The sequence below is a fragment of the Anomaloglossus baeobatrachus genome, chromosome 1, assembly GCF_048569485.1.
Source record: "Anomaloglossus baeobatrachus isolate aAnoBae1 chromosome 1, aAnoBae1.hap1, whole genome shotgun sequence".
Lineage (NCBI taxonomy): Eukaryota > Metazoa > Chordata > Amphibia > Anura > Aromobatidae > Anomaloglossus > Anomaloglossus baeobatrachus.
Genome location: NC_134353.1, coordinates 12,744 through 33,922, shown reverse-complemented (window position 1 = coordinate 33,922; position 21,179 = coordinate 12,744). Strand labels below are relative to the sequence as shown.

The 21,179-nt window shown below is 41.2% G+C and overlaps 1 protein-coding gene across 3 annotated transcripts in view; it reads left to right on the top strand.

Moving 5' to 3' along the window:
- The window catches only part of LOC142303703 (uncharacterized), a 95,590-nt gene extending 75,502 nt beyond the window's left edge, over nucleotides 1–20,088 (top strand). For all 3 annotated transcript variants that reach the window (XM_075345349.1, XM_075345358.1, XM_075345341.1), the window contains one exon: nucleotides 17,580–20,088. In XM_075345349.1, coding sequence (XP_075201464.1) covers nucleotides 17,580–18,712 — 1,133 coding nt within the window. In that variant the 3' untranslated portion in view covers nucleotides 18,713–20,088. The remainder of the gene's footprint in view (nucleotides 1–17,579) is intronic.
- The last annotated feature ends 1,091 nt before the right edge of the window (nucleotides 20,089–21,179 follow it).

Sequence of the window (21,179 nt, the reverse complement as noted above, 5' to 3'; positions counted from 1 at the left end):
CGTTATACCTTCAGTAAAGCATTGTGGGGTCTCTGTGATGCCTTCAGTAAATCATTGTGGGGCTCTTAGATGCCTACACTAAGTCATTGTTGGTATTTTGTGATGCCTACAGTAAAGCATTGTGGGGGCTTTGTGATGCCTTCAGTGAAGCATTGTGGGGCCTCTTTTATGCCTTCAGTAAATCATTGTGGAAGCTCTGATGCCTACACTAAGGCATTGTTGGGATTTTGTGATGCCTACAATAAAGCATAGTGGGCCCTCTGTGATGCCTTCAGTAAAGCATTGTGGAGGCTCTGATGCCTACAGTAAGGAATTGTGGGGGCTTTGTGATGCCTACAGTAAAACCTTGTGGAGACCCTGTGATGCTTACAGTAAAGTATTGTGGAGGCTCTGATGCCTACAGTAAAGCATTGTGGAGGCATTTTGATGTCTACAGTAAAGCTTTGTGGGGCCTCTGTGATGCCTACAGTAAAGCATTGTGGGGGTCTGATGGTGGAATATAGGGGGTTGTGTAGGTTCGTATTTTAGGTGTGGTTCACTGTCCATTATTTGCGTTGCTTATGTGTACATTGTATTGTCTGTAGGTAATCATCCTCTGTAGTGTTTTTGTCCCTAGGTCTGGGGGAGGGGGCCTGGGATCCAGCTAATCTCTCTGCTTACTTGGGGGATTAGTAATTCTGGGTGAGACTTACAAGAGAGAAGACGCAAGATTGAACCTCTGCGGGGAAAGTTGACACCCCAGAGAGACTGTGAGAAACCTTGATTTCCCTGGAGAAGGACTGCTGGAGAATAGTGACTGATCCCTGGGATATTTATGCGCTTACTGGACTATATTCGTGTTTCTGCACTATTTTTCCCTCTGTATGGTGGATTATGTTATGGACCGTTTGATTTGCTTGGAATAAATATTTGTGGATTGCTCACTCATCTCTTGCTCTGTTGATTGTGGGATATCAGAGAAGGACCCCGTCACAGGGGGCTCTTAGATGCCTGTAATAAAGCATTGTGGCGGCTCTGTGATGACTACCGTAAATTACTGTGGGAACTCTGTGAAGCCTACAGTAAAGCATTGTGCTGGCTTTGTGATGCCTTCAGGAAAGCATTGTGGAGGCTCTGATGTCTACAATAAAGCATTGTGGGGACTCTGTGAAGCCTACAGTAAAGCATTGTGGGGGCTCTGTGATGCCTACAGTAAAGCGTTGTGGGGGCTCTGTGATGCCTATAGTAAAGTATTGGGGTCTCTGTGATGCCTACAGTAAAGTATTTTGGATGCTCTTAAATGCCTACAACAAAGCACTGTTGGGGCTCTGTCATGCCTACAGATAAGTCTTGTGGGGGTGTTTTTGATGCCTACAGTAAAGCATTATGTGGGCTCTGATGCCTTCAGTAAAGCATTGTGGGGGCTCTGTAATGCTTACAGTAATGCATTGTGGGGGCACTATGATGCCTACAGTGAAGGATTGTGGAGGCTCTGTGATACCTACAGTGAAGCATGGTGGTGGTTCTATGATGCTTTTACAGTAAAGCATGACTGGGCACTGTGATACCTACTGTGAAGCATGGTGTTGGCTCTGATGTTGAGAGTGAGGCATGGTGGGGGTTTGTGATGTCTACAATGAAGCATTGTGGTGGCTCGGTGATCACTATATTAAAGCATGGCAGTAGCTCAGTGATTTCTTCAGTGAAAAAATGTATTGGTGTCTACAGTTAAGCATGGCAGTGGCTGTGGGATTTCTCTAGTGAAGCATTATGGATGCTCGGTGTTATCTACAGTGAAGCATGCTGGGATCTATGTGATGCGCACATTGAAACATGTCAGTGGCTTGATGATGTCTACCTCAGTTAATGGCTGAGGCTCGGTGGTGCCTACAGTGAAGCAAGACAGAAGTTCATCGATACTTGATCAAAGCTTTGGGGATAAATTTATGTAATTTTTGTAGAGGATACAGATTATTACTATAAGTGTTAGGTTCCAGATTGATCTGATTGATAGATTGTGGTAGGGACTTTTTTTTTAACCAGCATAGGGTTCGATTCATGAAGGTGTTTTTACCAGGTATCTGGCATGAACACCTTTTAAATGCCAGTTTTTTTGTGCACCTCAAAATTGCACAACAATTTTTTACTTTGTTTTTTAGAACAGTACCAGCTGACCCCACCAAAGTGGACTGAGCATGGGCAGCAGCGAGCTTGACTAAGCCCACCTGTCTACTTTATTAAAATTGATGCCATTTAATGCTCCAGTCCCCCACTATAGTTACATTTCTGATGGATGTACAAGGCAGTTGTAAGATGCACTTAATTTCTTAAGTGGCAAATTGTCCTGCTCATTAAACAAGTGTGTAAAACGCAAGGGTTGATGAGTCTTGCTCATTGTCTTTAAAAATTGTCAATCATATTGCAACAGTAATTGACAGCAAATAATGGGGATAAGAAAAAATCTTTAAGCTGTATGCTCATGCTGCAGATTTTGTCAAGTTTTTGTTGTGTTTTTTGGTGCAGTTTTGTTGTCAGAAAGTTCTGACTTTTGACTTCCCAGCAAAGTCTATGAGAATTCAGATTTGCCGTGCACACATTGCATGTTCTATCCTTTTGTTCACACTTTTGTGAAAAATAGAAGTGTTTTTTGCATATAGCCTTTAATGATCCTGGTTTTTTTTGGTTATAAGCATGTTCTATCCTTTTGTGTTTTGGGTTTGCTTCTACTGAAAAAATGCATAAAAAATGCATGGTAAAAAACGCACCATCATTACAAACAGGTTTTGTTTTACACCTCCAGGCATTTTGGGACAAACTGCAGTTTTGGTTTCAGTTTTGGTTTCAGTGTTGGTGGCAGTTTTGGTGCAGGTTTTGTGACAACAAAATTGCAGTGTGTGCATATAACTTTTGACATACAGGAATAGAGAATGACAATACGTGTAGAAAAGTGTCTTAGTGAATTTATATGTATTCTGTTAAAGAAATGTAAAAATGTTGTAGCGACTTAAACTAAGGAATGAATACATCCTTCATAAGTTATAAGAATAAAAACTGAAAGTATTGCACTCTCGTAGTAATAAAACATTGGCAGTGAAGGTGGACTTACCCTCTAAGCACTCTGAATGGCAATATTGCAAAATAGAGAGTTTGAGTTTTCTGTTAGGCCAGAGTTATATCACAATGTGTCACATACTAACTTCTAAGCAATTGATGTTTGGTGTGCCTGCACAAGTTTATTTATCCCCTCTCAATCAATCTTGTACTCAACCAGTGTTATACCCTGTGCATAAATCGCACCCCAACACCGTCCACACACCAGATGCACAACACACCAACACCACTCATCTAACACACGTGGTTATGAGTCCCCAAAATGTATACTATTGTCCAGCAGTCATGTTCGGAGATGATTAAATTCAAATGCAGTGCGTGACACTGATGTTCAGGCCTAAGCGCATCTGACGCACTACAAAGCACAAAACAAACAAGGCGGACAGTGGGGCACTTTTACAATGGTTGACTCTGCAGCTAGGGGGATGAGTGAGGGGACTCCTCCTGAACCATATAATTTATTGTTCAATTTATCCTGAGTACGCCGACACCTCACATGTGGTAGAAAGCTACTCTGTGGGCTTGCGGAAGGGCTCGGAAGGGAAGGAGCGCCATTTGACTGCAAAATTGGTGGAAATCATTAGAGGATGCCATGTCGCATTTGGAGAGCCCCAGATGTGCCTAAACAGTGGAACTCCCTCACAAGTAATCCCATTTTGGAAACTAGGTCCCTCAAGGAATGTTTCTAGATATTTGGTGAGCACCTTGAACAACCAGGTGCTTCACAGAATTTTATAACAATGAGCGGTGACAATGAAAAGATACATTTTTAACCTAAAAATGTTGCTGTAACCCTAACTTTCAAATTAACCAGTGTAAAAGGTGATAATGGACACCAGTGTTGTGCAATTTTTCCTGAGTACGCCAGTGCCCCATGTGTGGTCAAAAACTACGTTTGAGGCACAGTGCAAAGTGAAGAAGGCAACACCCCTGAGAACAGCAGAAATCTCCCACAAGTGACCACATTTTACAAACTGCACCCCTTACTAAATTTACCCAGAGGTTCAGTGTGCATATTGACACTGCAGGTGTGTCACAAAATGTTATACTATTGGCTAATAGTATAACTCCCGACTTCGGCTTGTCTATTTTCTCTGGTTTCCACGCTCCCCCAGTCTGTTACGTTCCCTCTCAGTTTCTGACTCGACTTTTCCTGGACTCCATCCCCGTGTAACCCTTTGTACCTCGCAGACTTCCTAGTTCTGACCCCGGCCCGTGCAACCAACCACTTCTTCCACTGGGGGGACTTATGCCCTCTAGTGGAGGATTGCTGTCAGCACTCTCCTGGTTCTCCAGCTTCCCCTGCTAGTTCATTACAGTTTGCATTGTTGGGTCTGGTGTCTCTCATCTTCCTCTTGACAATACCCCATAGATTCTCTATGGGCTTTAGGTCAGTCAAGTTTGCTGGCCAATCAAGCACAGTCATGCTGTGGTTAGTAAAGCAGGTATTGGTACTTTTGGCAGTGGGGCAGGTGCCAATTTCCATCTCCAAAAAGCTTGTCGGCAGAGGGAAGCATGAAGTGCTGTAAAATTTCCTGGTAGACGGCTGCACTGACTCTGGTCTTGATAAAACACTGTGGACCTACACCAGCAGATGACATGGCTCCCCAAACCGTTACTGATTGTGGAAACTTCACACTAGACCTCAAGCAGCTTGGAGTGTGGCCTCTCCACTCTTCCTCCAGACTCTGGGACCGCGATTTCCAAATAAAATGCAAAATTTACTTTCCTCTGAAAACAACACCCTGGACCACTGAGCAACAGTCCATTTCTTTTTCTTGTTGGCCCAGGTAAGACGTTTATGGTGTTGTGTATTGGTCATGAGTGGTTTGACACAAGCAATGTGACACTTGTAGCCCATGTCCTGGATATCTCTGTGTGTGGTGACTCTGGTAGCACTGACTGAAGCATCAGTCCACTCCTTGTGAATCTCCCCCAAGTTTTTGAATGGCCTTTTTTAACAAGGCTGCGGTTTTCCCAGTTGTTTGTGCACCTTTTTTTACCACACTTTTTCCTTCTACTCAACTGTCCATTAATATGCTTGGATACAACACTCTGTGAACAGCCAGCTTCTTTAGCAATGAACTTTTGGGGCTTACCCTCCTTGTGGAGTGTGTCAATGACTGCCTTCTGGACATCTGTCAAGTCAGCAATCTTCCCCATGAATGTGTAGCCTACTGAGCCAGACTAAGGGACTATTTTAAATGCTTAGGGATCCTTTGCAGGTGTATTTTTGTTAATTATTCTAATTTTCTGAGATAATGACTTTTGGGTTTTCATTGGCTGTAAGCCATAAACATCAACATTAACAGAAATAAACACCTGAAATAGATCTCTCTATGTGTAATGACTCTATATAATGTATAATAAACATGTGAAATATATCATTCTGTGTGTAATTTCTCTATATAATGTATGTTTTTCCCTTTTTGTATTGAATAATTGAAATAAATGAACTTTTTGAGGATATTCTAATTTATTGAGACACACTTGTATATGCTTCCAAAACAGGTAATATTGCCAAATACGAAAAGAATTGGTCACTCTGGAACAAGAAATTTACAATAGTTTTGTAGTTATTAAATGCCATGGTACCTTTCAGGCGACTGGCAGGACGACTAGTTACTAGAAGTTTGATGACTTTTAGTATAAATAATAAAAAGTTTAGGATAGAATTAACTAAATCAGCTGATTATCATACGTATTATTAAACTCCTTCTTTCTTTGGTTTGCATTACTTAAAATGTTCCTCCTTTCCTTTACCATCTATCCTATCCCCTTCATATCCATATTCCCCCCTTCCTGACCCAACCTTAGTTTTTTTTCTTTCCCTCTCTTATAGTTTCATAGTTTTTAAGGTTGAAGGGAGACTCTAAGTCCATCTAGTTCAACCCGTAGCCTAACATGTTGATCCAGAGGAAGGCAAAAAAACCCCAATGTGTCAAATAAGCTCCAATGGGGAAAAAAATTCCTTCCTGACTCCACATACGGCAATCAGACTAGTTCCCTGGATCAACACCCTGTCATAAAATCCAATATACATAACTGGTAATATTATATTTTTCAATTAATGCGATCAGGCTCTGCTTAAATTTTACTTGTCAATCCCTCAATACAACATCATACGGCAGAGAGCTCCATAGTCTCACTGCTCGTACAGTAAAGAATCCTCATCTGTGATTATGATAAAACATTCTTTCCTCAAGACGTAGCAGATGCCCCCGTGTTCCAGTCGCAGGCCTAGGTGTAAAGAGATCTTTGGAAAGGTCTCTGTACTGTCCCCTCATATATTTATACATTGTGATTAGATCCCCCTAAGCCTTTGTTTTTCCTAACTAACTAACCCCAAGTTTAATAACCTGTCTTGGTATTGCAGCCCACCCATTCCTCTAATAATCTTGGTCGCTCTTCTATCTACCTGTAAGATTATGCTATTTATAACCTTCTATACTTTTGCTAACAAGAAATGCATCCATTCCTCTCTTAAATTCATTCAGTGAGTTGGCCATCACCACTTCCTCAGGAAGAGAGTTCCAGAGCCTCACTGCTCTTACCGTGAAGAACCCTCTTCTATGCTGATGTAGGAATTTTCTTTCCTCCAATCGAAAAGAATGCCCCCTTGTTCTTGTCATAGTCCTCGGTACAAACAGATCATGGGAGAGATCTCTATATGGCCCTCTGATATATTTGTACATATTTATTAGGTCTCCCCTAAGTCTTCTCTTTTCTAGAGTAAATAGACCTAATTTTGATAACCTTTCCGTGTATTGTAATGCACCCATTCCATTTATTATTTTAGTAGCCCGCCTCTGAACCCTTTCAAGTTCAGTAATGTCTTTCTTCAGCACCGGCGCCCAAAATTGCACACAATACTCCAAGTGTGGTCTGACTAGTGATTTGTACAGAGGGAGAATGATGTTTTCATCTCGTGCCCCCAGACCTCTTCTAATGCATCCCATCACCCTATTTGCTTTGGTGGCTGCTGCCTGACACTGGGCACTCCAATTTAGATTCTTATTCACTAAGATGCCTAAGTCTTTTTCCATGTCTGATTTCCCCAGCAGTTTCCCATTTAGTAAGTAATCGTAGCATCTGTTTCTCCTTCCCATGTGCATAACCTTACACTTATCTGTGTTAAACCTCATTTGCCATTTTTCAGCCCAATTCTCCAATTTACTCAAGTCCATCTGTAGTTGCAAACTGTCCTCCTTTGTGTTAACTACCTTACATAGTTTTGTATCATCTGCAAATACTGATATTTTACTCTGTAAACCATCCACCAGATCATTAATAAATATATTAAATAGTAGGGGGCCCAATACAGACCCCTGTGGCACCCCACTAGTAACCCTGGCCCAATCTGAGTATGCACCATTAATAACCACTCTTTGTTTTCTACCACTAAGCCAGCTACCTACCCATCTACACACATTTTCCCCGAGCCCAAGCTTTCTCATTTTACTTAGCAGTCTTTTATGTGGGACAGTGTCAAATGCTTTACCGAAGTCGAGATAAATGACATCCAATGATTCTCCTCGGTCCATGTGAGAGCTTACATCCTCATAGAAGCTGATCAGGTTAGTTTGACAGGAGCGATCCTTCATAAATCCATGTTGATATGGAGTTAAACAGTTATTAACATTGAGACATTCCATAATAGTATCCCTTAAAAACCCTTCAAACATTTTACCCACAACAGATGTTAAGCTTACCGGCCTATAGTTTCCAGGTTCCCTTTTGCACCCTTTTTTGAATATTGGTACCACATTTGCTAGCCGCCAATCCAGTGGAACAGACCCAGTTTCTATAGAGTCTTTAAATAAAAGGAATAGAGGCCTGTCTATCACATTACTTAACTCCCTTAATACCCGAGGGTGAATGCCATCAGGGCCTGGTGATTTGTCAATTTTAATGTTACTAAGTCGGTTCTGCACTTCTTCCTGGGTTAGGCAGGTCATACTTAATGGGGCATCTACATGATCACTCTGCATTTCCCCTGGCATATGCTTTTCCTGTGTGAACACAGTTGAGAAAAAAGTATTTAAAACATTTGCTTTTCCCACATCGCTTTCTATGATTTTACCCTCATTATTCTTTAAAGGGCCAACACTATCAATTTTAATCTTTTTTCTGTTTATATAATTAAAGAATAGTTTGGGATTTGTTTTGCTTTCCTTAGCAATGAGTCTCTCAGTTTCTACTTTTGCTAAATATATTTGTTTTTTACACATTTTATTTTTTTCTCTATATATTTTTAATGCTTCCTCGCTGCCTTCTTGTTTTAGCTTTTTAAATGCCTTTTTCTTATTATTCATTGCCCCTTTTACATCCTTATTTAGCCACATTGGTTTCCTCCTGTTCCTAGCCCTTTTATTTCCGTATGGTATGGCTCGCTCGCAGTGGGTGTTTAATACCGATTTAAAAATTTCCCACTTATTTTCTGTGCTCCCATTTTTGAGGACATTGTCCCAATCAATTTGGCGAAGGTCTTCTCTAAGTTGATCAAACTTTGCTTTCCTGAAATTCAGCGTTTTTGTAACCCCCCTCCAAGGCACCTTACTAAAGGACAAGTGGAATTGTATTATATTGTGGTCACTATTCCCTAGGTGCCCATCCACTCGTACGTCTGTTATTCTATCTGGCCTGTTGCTTAAAATTAAGTCCAGAAGGGCTGCCCCTCTAGTTGGGCCCGGCACAAGTTGGGACAGATAATTATCCTTAGTTACTGACAGAAACCGGTTTCCTTTCTGAGATACGCAGGTTTCAGTTTCCCAGTCTATATCGGGGTAATTGAAGTCCCCCATAATAATCACCTCATTGTGATTTGCTGCTTTGTCTATTTGTTTCAATAATACATTTTCAGTGGTTTCTGTTATATTTGGTGGCTTATAACAAACCCCTATGAGGATTTTATTAGTTTTCCCTCCTTGTATCTCCACCCATAGAGACTCCACCTCTTCATTTCCCTCTTGAATATCTTCTCTTAGTCTGGGCTTTAAACTGGACTTTATATATAGACAGACTCCACCCCCTTTCCTTTTTTTACGATCCCTCCTAAACAATTCATATCCTTGCAGGTTAGCCGCCCAGTCATAACTATCATCTAACCATGTCTCAGTTATTCCTACTATGTCGTATTTCTCCTCATACATTACCAGCTCCAGTTCCTCCATCTTATTGGTCAGGCTTCTTGCATTGGTCAGCATGCAGGAAAGAAGTTTTGCTCCCCTTTTCTCAGCTTCCTTCTTAGTACCCTGTCTTGGGTCCTCTTTACGGCATCTAGTATCCTTGATTAGTTTGTCCTTCTGCTGCATGTTCTTGTCTGCTGTTTTTTCTCCCATCCCCTCTTCTTCTAGTTTAAAGCCCTCCTGATGAGTGTGGCAAGCCTTCTGGCGAACGTGTGTTTCCCAGGTTTTGTGAGGTGTATCCCGTCTCTTGCGAGAAGTCCATCGTAGAGGTAATTCACTCCATGGTCTAAGAATCCAAATCCTTGCTGCCTGCACCACCGTCGTAGCCAGTTGTTCAAATCTAGTATCTTATTCCATCTTCTGACACCATGGCCATCGACTGGGAGGATTGATGAGAAAACAACCTGTACGTTCCGTTCCTTTATTTTCTTCCCCAGAATTTCAAAGTCTTCACAAATAGTTGGTAGATCATTTCTTGCCGTGTCGTTTGTTCCTACATGTATCAATAGGAACGGGTATTCGTCCTTGGATCCGAGGATAGTTGGTATCCTGTTGGCCACATCCTTGATTTTTGCTCCTGGTAGGCAGCATACTTCTCGTGCGGTTATGTCCGGCCTGCAGATAGTTGCCTCCGTGCCTCTTAGTAGTGAGTCGCCCATAACTACCACTCTTCTTTTCTTTCTGGACGCACTGCTTGTTGCTCCTGAGTGCTTTAGAGTGTCTTTTGTTTCTGCTTTTGTTGACAAAGTAACTTCTTTTGATGATACTGTGTCTTCTCCTGTAGAGACGGTATCATCCTGAGCTGTGCCATTTTCGTTCTCCAGCATGAGGGCTTCATATTGGTTGCTAAGCTGTGTGGGTGGTGCCGACCACTTGATCCGCTGGCTTCTTTTGGTCACATGTGTCCACTTTTCAGCCTCTGTATGTGTTCTGAAGCTTTTCTCACTTTCCATATCCTGAATTGTTGCTTCTGCCTCGTCCAAGAAGTCCTCATGTTCTTTAATTAGCTTCAAAGTTGCTATTCTTTCTTCCAGTCCCCGCACCTTTTCCTCTAAGAGGGCAACAAGTTTGCACTTTTGACAGGTGAAGTTGAATTTTTTGTGCGGCAGATCCGTAAACATGTAGCATGTGTTGCAGGTGACCATGTGGATTTTCTTCTCTTCCATAATGCTGATGTAGCGTATGACAGGCGAAAGGTTTTGCGATGTCCTCAAACAGCGAGACCCGGCAAGTCCCAGCAATCGATCAGCTTACGGCGACTCTTCTCTTCTTAAACAGCTACAGTTATCACCACTATGAGATTGTGTTAAAACTATGCCACACTTATCTTCAGTCGCCTCCCTTTACTTCAGTACCTCGCACTCTCAGCACCTCGCTAGCTCTGGCTGGTTTATATAGTTCTACAAGGACTACTAGAAGCTGCTAGAAGCCTCTAGAAACAGGTGTGGCTAATACTACTGACTAAATCACTAGACACACTTTTTTTTTTTTTTGCTTTTTCACAGTACCCCAGACAAAGACAGACAACAAATCCCTAATGAAATTAAACAGTTACAGTTATCACCACTATGAGATTGTGTTAAAACTATGCCACACTTATCTTCAGTCGCCTCCCTTTACTTCAGTACCTCGCACTCTCAGCACCTCGCTAGCTCTGGCTGGTTTATATAGTTCTACAAGGACTACTAGAAGCTGCTAGAAGCCTCTAGAAACAGGTGTGGCTAATACTACTGACTAAATCACTAGACACACTTTTTTTTTTTTTTTTGCTTTTTCACAGTACCCCAGACAAAGACAGACAACAAATCCCTAATGAAATTAAACAGTTACAGTTATCACCACTATGAGATTGTGTTAAAACTATGCCACACTTATCTTCAGTCGCCTCCCTTTACTTCAGTACCTCGCACTTTCAGCACCTCGCTAGCTCTGGCTGGTTTATATAGTTCTACAAGGACTACTAGAAGCTGCTAGAAGCTTCTAGAAACAGGTGTGGCTAATACTACTGACTAAATCACTAGACACACTTTTTTTTTTTTTGCTTTTTCACAGTACCCCAGACAAAGACAGACAACAAATCCCTAATGAAATTAAACAGTTACAGTTATCACCACTATGAGATTGTGTTAAAACTATGCCACACTTATCTTCAGTCGCCTCCCTTTACTTCAGTACCTCGCACTCTCAGCACCTCGCTAGCTCTGGCTGGTTTATATAGTTCTACAAGGACTACTAGAAGCTGCTAGAAGCCTCTAGAAACAGGTGTGGCTAATACTACTGACTAAATCACTAGACACACTTTTTTTTTTTTTTGCTTTTTCACAGTACCCCAGACAAAGACAGACAACAAATCCCTAATGAAATTAAACAGTTACAGTTATCACCACTATGAGATTGTGTTAAAACTATGCCACACTTATCTTCAGTCGCCTCCCTTTACTTCAGTACCTCGCACTCTCAGCACCTCGCTAGCTCTGGCTGGTTTATATAGTTCTACAAGGACTACTAGAAGCTGCTAGAAGCCTCTAGAAACAGGTGTGGCTAATACTACTGACTAAATCACTAGACACACTTTTTTTTTTTTTTTGCTTTTTCACAGTACCCCAGACAAAGACAGACAACAAATCCCTAATGAAATTAAACAGTTACAGTTATCACCACTATGAGATTGTGTTAAAACTATGCCACACTTATCTTCAGTCGCCTCCCTTTACTTCAGTACCTCGCACTTTCAGCACCTCGCTAGCTCTGGCTGGTTTATATAGTTCTACAAGGACTACTAGAAGCTGCTAGAAGCTTCTAGAAACAGGTGTGGCTAATACTACTGACTAAATCACTAGACACACTTTTTTTTTTTTTGCTTTTTCACAGTACCCCAGACAAAGACAGACAACAAATCCCTAATGAAATTAAACAGTTACAGTTATCACCACTATGAGATTGTGTTAAAACTATGCCACACTTATCTTCAGTCGCCTCCCTTTACTTCAGTACCTCGCACTCTCAGCACCTCGCTAGCTCTGGCTGGTTTATATAGTTCTACAAGGACTACTAGAAGCTGCTAGAAGCCTCTAGAAACAGGTGTGGCTAATACTACTGACTAAATCACTAGACACACTTTTTTTTTTTTTTGCTTTTTCACAGTACCCCAGACAAAGACAGACAACAAATCCCTAATGAAATTAAACAGTTACAGTTATCACCACTATGAGATTGTGTTAAAACTATGCCACACTTATCTTCAGTCGCCTCCCTTTACTTCAGTACCTCGCACTCTCAGCACCTCGCTAGCTCTGGCTGGTTTATATAGTTCTACAAGGACTACTAGAAGCTGCTAGAAGCCTCTAGAAACAGGTGTGGCTAATACTACTGACTAAATCACTAGACACACTTTTTTTTTTTTTTTGCTTTTTCACAGTACCCCAGACAAAGACAGACAACAAATCCCTAATGAAATTAAACAGTTACAGTTATCACCACTATGAGATTGTGTTAAAACTATGCCACACTTATCTTCAGTCGCCTCCCTTTACTTCAGTACCTCGCACTCTCAGCACCTCGCTAGCTCTGGCTGGTTTATATAGTTCTACAAGGACTACTAGAAGCTGCTAGAAGCTTCTAGAAACAGGTGTGGCTAATACTACTGACTAAATCACTAGACACACTTTTTTTTTTTTTGCTTTTTCACAGTACCCCAGACAAAGACAGACAACAAATCCCTAATGAAATTAAACAGTTACAGTTATCACCACTATGAGATTGTGTTAAAACTATGCCACACTTATCTTCAGTCGCCTCCCTTTACTTCAGTACCTCGCACTCTCAGCACCTCGCTAGCTCTGGCTGGTTTATATAGTTCTACAAGGACTACTAGAAGCTGCTAGAAGCCTCTAGAAACAGGTGTGGCTAATACTACTGACTAAATCACTAGACACACTTTTTTTTTTTTTTGCTTTTTCACAGTACCCCAGACAAAGACAGACAACAAATCCCTAATGAAATTAAACAGTTACAGTTATCACCACTATGAGATTGTGTTAAAACTATGCCACACTTATCTTCAGTCGCCTCCCTTTACTTCAGTACCTCGCACTCTCAGCACCTCGCTAGCTCTGGCTGGTTTATATAGTTCTACAAGGACTACTAGAAGCTGCTAGAAGCCTCTAGAAACAGGTGTGGCTAATACTACTGACTAAATCACTAGACACACTTTTTTTTTTTTTTTGCTTTTTCACAGTACCCCAGACAAAGACAGACAACAAATCCCTAATGAAATTAAACAGTTACAGTTATCACCACTATGAGATTGTGTTAAAACTATGCCACACTTATCTTCAGTCGCCTCCCTTTACTTCAGTACCTCGCACTCTCAGCACCTCGCTAGCTCTGGCTGGTTTATATAGTTCTACAAGGACTACTAGAAGCTGCTAGAAGCTTCTAGAAACAGGTGTGGCTAATACTACTGACTAAATCACTAGACACACTTTTTTTTTTTTTGCTTTTTCACAGTACCCCAGACAAAGACAGACAACAAATCCCTAATGAAATTAAACAGTTACAGTTATCACCACTATGAGATTGTGTTAAAACTATGCCACACTTATCTTCAGTCGCCTCCCTTTACTTCAGTACCTCGCACTCTCAGCACCTCGCTAGCTCTGGCTGGTTTATATAGTTCTACAAGGACTACTAGAAGCTGCTAGAAGCTTCTAGAAACAGGTGTGGCTAATACTACTGACTAAATCACTAGACACACTTTTTTTTTTTTTGCTTTTTCACAGTACCCCAGACAAAGACAGACAACAAATCCCTAATGAAATTAAACAGTTACAGTTATCACCACTATGAGATTGTGTTAAAACTATGCCACACTTATCTTCAGTCGCCTCCCTTTACTTCAGTACCTCGCACTCTCAGCACCTCGCTAGCTCTGGCTGGTTTATATAGTTCTACAAGGACTACTAGAAGCTGCTAGAAGCCTCTAGAAACAGGTGTGGCTAATACTACTGACTAAATCACTAGACACACTTTTTTTTTTTTTTTGCTTTTTCACAGTACCCCAGACAAAGACAGACAACAAATCCCTAATGAAATTAAACAGTTACAGTTATCACCACTATGAGATTGTGTTAAAACTATGCCACACTTATCTTCAGTCGCCTCCCTTTACTTCAGTACCTCGCACTCTCAGCACCTCGCTAGCTCTGGCTGGTTTATATAGTTCTACAAGGACTACTAGAAGCTGCTAGAAGCTTCTAGAAACAGGTGTGGCTAATACTACTGACTAAATCACTAGACACACTTTTTTTTTTTTGCTTTTTCACAGTACCCCAGACAAAGACAGACAACAAATCCCTAATGAAATTAAACAGTTACAGTTATCACCACTATGAGATTGTGTTAAAACTATGCCACACTTATCTTCAGTCGCCTCCCTTTACTTCAGTACCTCGCACTCTCAGCACCTCGCTAGCTCTGGCTGGTTTATATAGTTCTACAAGGACTACTAGAAGCTGCTAGAAGCCTCTAGAAACAGGTGTGGCTAATACTACTGACTAAATCACTAGACACACTTTTTTTTTTTTTTTGCTTTTTCACAGTACCCCAGACAAAGACAGACAACAAATCCCTAATGAAATTAAACAGTTACAGTTATCACCACTATGAGATTGTGTTAAAACTATGCCACACTTATCTTCAGTCGCCTCCCTTTACTTCAGTACCTCGCACTCTCAGCACCTCGCTAGCTCTGGCTGGTTTATATAGTTCTACAAGGACTACTAGAAGCTGCTAGAAGCTTCTAGAAACAGGTGTGGCTAATACTACTGACTAAATCACTAGACACACTTTTTTTTTTTTTGCTTTTTCACAGTACCCCAGACAAAGACAGACAACAAATCCCTAATGAAATTAAACAGTTACAGTTATCACCACTATGAGATTGTGTTAAAACTATGCCACACTTATCTTCAGTCGCCTCCCTTTACTTCAGTACCTCGCACTCTCAGCACCTCGCTAGCTCTGGCTGGTTTATATAGTTCTACAAGGACTACTAGAAGCTGCTAGAAGCTTCTAGAAACAGGTGTGGCTAATACTACTGACTAAATCACTAGACACACTTTTTTTTTTTTTGCTTTTTCACAGTACCCCAGACAAAGACAGACAACAAATCCCTAATGAAATTAAACAGTTACAGTTATCACCACTATGAGATTGTGTTAAAACTATGCCACACTTATCTTCAGTCGCCTCCCTTTACTTCAGTACCTCGCACTCTCAGCACCTCGCTAGCTCTGGCTGGTTTATATAGTTCTACAAGGACTACTAGAAGCTGCTAGAAGCCTCTAGAAACAGGTGTGGCTAATACTACTGACTAAATCACTAGACACACTTTTTTTTTTTTTGCTTTTTCACAGTACCCCAGACAAAGACAGACAACAAATCCCTAATGAAATTAAACAGTTACAGTTATCACCACTATGAGATTGTGTTAAAACTATGCCACACTTATCTTCAGTCGCCTCCTTTTACTTCAGTACCTCGCACTCTCAGCACCTCGCTAGCTCTGGCTGGTTTATATAGTTCTACAAGGACTACTAGAAGCTGCTAGAAGCCTCTAGAAACAGGTGTGGCTAATACTACTGACTAAATCACTAGACACACTTTTTTTTTTTGCTTTTTCACAGTACCCCAGACAAAGACAGACAACAAATCCCTAATGAAATTAAACAGTTACAGTTATCACCACTATGAGATTGTGTTAAAACTATGCCACACTTATCTTCAGTCGCCTCCCTTTACTTCAGTACCTCGCTAGCTCTGGCTGGTTTATATAGTTCTACAAGGACTACTAGAAGCTGCTAGAAGCTTCTAGAAACAGGTGTGGCTAATACTACTGACTAAATCACTAGACACACTTTTTTTTTTTTTGCTTTTTCACAGTACCCCAGACAAAGACAGACAACAAATCCCTAATGAAATTAAACAGTTACAGTTATCACCACTATGAGATTGTGTTAAAACTATGCCACACTTATCTTCAGTCGCCTCCCTTTACTTCAGTACCTCGCACTCTCAGCACCTCGCTAGCTCTGGCTGGTTTATATAGTTCTACAAGGACTACTAGAAGCTGCTAGAAGCCTCTAGAAACAGGTGTGGCTAATACTACTGACTAAATCACTAGACACACTTTTTTTTTTTTTTTGCTTTTTCACAGTACCCCAGACAAAGACAGACAACAAATCCCTAATGAAATTAAACAGTTACAGTTATCACCACTATGAGATTGTGTTAAAACTATGCCACACTTATCTTCAGTCGCCTCCCTTTACTTCAGTACCTCGCACTCTCAGCACCTCGCTAGCTCTGGCTGGTTTATATAGTTCTACAAGGACTACTAGAAGCTGCTAGAAGCTTCTAGAAACAGGTGTGGCTAATACTACTGACTAAATCACTAGACACACTTTTTTTTTTTTTTGCTTTTTCACAGTACCCCAGACAAAGACAGACAACAAATCCCTAATGAAATTAAACAGTTACAGTTATCACCACTATGAGATTGTGTTAAAATCTCTGACTGATCCTGTTCAATAAAAATTAATCATAAAAGAAAGTATCCCGGATATCCTACATTGTATTATTAAAATAAAAGGGCTGTAACTGGACAGTTGGCTAATTGGGAGCAAGCACCTTAAGTATGATACCTTGTTTCTTACAATCACTTTCCTCTCTATAGTAAATAGGAAATATCCAACCTGTTCACAAAAGACCATCTACCCAAGCTTTGAAGTTCTGGCTCTCCAGGGTGAGGTGTCAGGAATGACACCCCTGTGTACTTTCAGGAATACTCCCACCTTAGTTCTGAGTTCATGTAATAAGATTATACAGAGGTTACGCCCTTTGAGTAGTGTCAGTCATGTGAACGGCTGACTTAAACTAATGTTATTTCACTGATGTTATACAGTAATATCCCTTACACATTGAAGTACAAAGGTAATTGTTGCCAAAGGGATGCACCAAATCAAAATCCACCAAAACTTGCAGTATTGCTGTTATTTTTATATTTCCTTAACTCTAAATCAAAATCATGGGATATATTAAAAGTGGCATAAATGTACACAAGATTCTTTTGTATGGTTAGCTGACCATTTCTGTTTCTTGTGAAAGCAGCTTTAGTCAGATCCTGGATGTACTGCCTTATATTCCTCTGTGTGCTATAGTTTTATGCATGTCTCATTCTCTATATGTGTTTTTCACATAGAACTTATAAAATATAAATAATTTTTAATTGTTTTCCTCCAGGTGAAGACTGGGTGATAAAGTCCGGAGTAAAACCATTTTCATGCATCGAATGTGGGAAGTGGTTTAAGCTTAAACATCTTCTTGAAAGATATCGAAGAATTCACACTGGTGATAAGCCATTTTCATGTTTAGAATGTGGAAAATATTTTAGACAGAAATCAGATCTTGTTAAACATCAGAGAACTCACACAGGAGAGAAGCCATTTTCATGTCTGGAATGTGGAAAATGTTTTATGCGTAAAGATTCTCTTGAAAGACATCAAAGAATTCACACAGGAGAGAAGCCATATTCATGCTCCGAATGTGGAAGATGTTTTACCAATAAGTCAAATCTTGTTGAACATCAGAGAATTCACACGGGAGATAAGCCGTATTCATGTTCAGAATGTGGAAGATGTTTTATCCATAAAACAAGACTTGTGGAACATCTAAGAAGCCACACAGGTGAGAAGCCATTTTCTTGTTCAGAATGTGGCAAAAGATTTAGACAAAAATCAGATCTTGTAAAACACCTGAAAATTCACACCGGGGACAAGCCATATTCATGTTCAGAATGTGGAAGACGCTTCTCCCAGAAATTATCTCTTGTGGAACATCTGAGAACTCACACTGAGGAGAAACCATTTTCATGTACTGAATGTGGGAAGTGTTTCACTCATAAATCAAGTTTTTTGGAACATCTAAGAAGTCACAAAGGGGAAAAACCTTTCTCATGCTCAGAATGTGAGAAATGTTTTACTAAGAAATCACATCTTGTTAAACATTTGAGAATTCACACAGGAGAGAAGCCATTTTCGTGTTCAGAATGTGGGAAATGTTTTATTACCAAAACTAAACTTAAGTATCATCTAAGAAGTCACACAGGTGAAAATCCATTTTCATGTTCGGAATGTGGGAAATGTTTTAGCCAGAAATCAAGTCTAGTTTTACATGTAAGAAGTCACACTGGGAGGAAGCCATTTTCATGTTTGGATTGTGGAAAATGCTTTATGCAGAAAGATTTTCTTGTGGAACATCTAAAAAGTCACACAGGAGAAAAGACATTTTCATGTTCGGATTGTGGAAAATCATTTATGCTTAAAGGTCATCTTGAGCGACATCAGAGAAGTCACATTGAGGATAGACCAGTTTAAAGCAATATGTAGCCATGGTTACAGAAAACAAACTCATGTTAAAGGAATTTTAATGCAGTGTCCTTTATATTACTGTTTTAAATAGGCACTATACGGATTGCATAAGTCAACTGAACAAGTTAACATAAATACAGCTCTGGCAAAAATTAAGCAGCCACTGCACATTTTTTATAAAAAACAGCTTCTCTACATGTCTGACAGTCATTCCATTCCAGTGTCAGTTGAATGCCAACCAGAGTGCAGACTGGTAGAGGGCGAAAGCGACTCTCCAATGACCTGGATGACTGTCATCTTATTCGAATGTCACTCAGCAACCGCAGGATGACATCAAGTGATCTACAAAAGAAATGGAAAATGGCAGCTGGGGTAAAGCGCACGGCAAGAACAGTTCATAACAGGCTCCCAGAGGCAGAGCTCATGTCATGTAAAGCTAGAAAAAGCTTTTCATCAGTGAGAAGCAAAAGAGAGCCAGGCTGAAGTTTCCCAAAGACCATAAGGATTGGACCATAGAGGACTGGAGTAATGGAGTAAGGTCATGTTCTCTGATGGGTCTAATTTTCATCTTTGCCCAACACGTTGTCGTCTAATGGTTACACGGAGACCTGGAGAGGCATGCAAGCCACAGTGTCTTGCACCCACTGTGAAATTTGGTGGAGGATCGGTGATGATCTGGGGATGCTTCAGCAAGGCTGGAATTGGGCAGATTAAACTTTGCGAAGGACGTATGAATCAAGCCGCATACAAGGTTATCCTGGAAAAACACTTGCTACCTTCTGCTCAGGCAATGTTCCCCAACTCTGAGGACTGTTTTTACCAGCAGGACACACAGCTAGGTCAATCAATGTGTGGATGAAGGACCACCACTTCCAAACCCTATCATGGCCAGCCCAATCTCCAGACCTGAACCCCATTGAAAACTTCTGAAATGTAATCAAAAGGAAGAAGGATAGTCACAAGCCATCAAACAAAGAAGAACTGCTTACATTTCTGCATCAGGAGTGGCATAAGGTCACCCAAAAGCAGTGTGACAGACTGGTGGAAAGTATGCCAAGACGCATGAAAGCTGTGATTAACAATCATGGTTATGCCACAAAGTATTGATTTCTGAATCTCCCTGATTTCTGAATCTCCCTGAGGTAAAACGTTATTAGTATTGTGTGTAAATGATTATGACCTTGTTTTCTTTGCATTATTTGAGGTGATGAAAGCAATACATTGTTCTGTTATTTTCACCATTTCTCATTTTCAGAAAATAAATACAAAATGTATTGCTTTGAAATTCGGAGACGTTGTCAGTAGTTTATAGAATAATAGAACAATTTACATTTTACTCAAAAATATAAGGAGAAAAATCTGAAAAACTGAACATTTTGAAGTGGTCTCTAAGGCGGGCTTTGCACACTGCGACATCGCAGCCCGATGCTGCGATGCCGAGTGCGATAGTGCCCGCCCCCGTCGCAGCAGCGATATGTGGTGATAGCTGGTGTAGCGAAAATTATCGCTACGCCAGCTTCACACACACACTCACCTGCCGTGCGACGTCCCTGTGGCCGGCGGCCCGCCTCCTTGTTAAGGGGGCGGGTCGTGCGGCGTCACTGTGACGTCACACGGCAGGCGGCCAATCGGAGCGGAGGGGCGGAGATGAGCAGGATGTAAACATCCTGCCCATCTCTTTCCTTCCGCATATCCTACGGAAGCCGCAGTGAGGCCGGTAGGAGATGTTCCTCGCTCCTGCGGCTTCACACACAGCGATGTGTGCTGCCGCAGGAGCGAGGAACAACATCGGACCGTCGCGTCAGCGTAATCATGGATTACGCCGACGCTGCACCGATGATACGATAACGACGCTTTTGCGCTCGTTAATCGTATCATCTAGGCTTTACACACTGCGATGTCGCATGCGATGCCGGAAGTGCGTCATTTTCAATTTGACCCCACCGACATCGCACCTGCGATGTCGCAGTGTGCAAAGCCCGCCTTAGTTTTTGCTGGAGCTGTATATCATGTTAGAGTAAAATGTCTCACTTATGAGCCTCTTATCTTTATCTGCCTCCTCAACGCTACATTCACTCTAAATTCAATCTTCAGAGAAGAGACACACTTCCCGCTCACTGAGGGATCAGGTTACATGCTGCTCATTTAAGTGTAACGAGATGGGAAAGGGGAACAGAGGAAGGAGCCACAGAGTTATACACTGAGATGCTACTGCTTTCTATTAAAGGGGTTATCCGGCTTATTTTGCCTTTTTTTGTCATTTCACTATTGGGCTACATTGGGGCAGGTAAGTAGATAGCAACTACCTACCTGCCCTGTTGTCAGCCCCTCTCCCCTGGCTCAGAGCGGTCATGTGACAGCTCCTGCTGGTATTTTGCTGCTTCATGTGATTGACCGGGGCAGAACCTTGTTGATGGGTAACACAGCCGATGGCATGTTGCCTGCTGGGTGGGTACAGTGCGTCGCTGTCCCC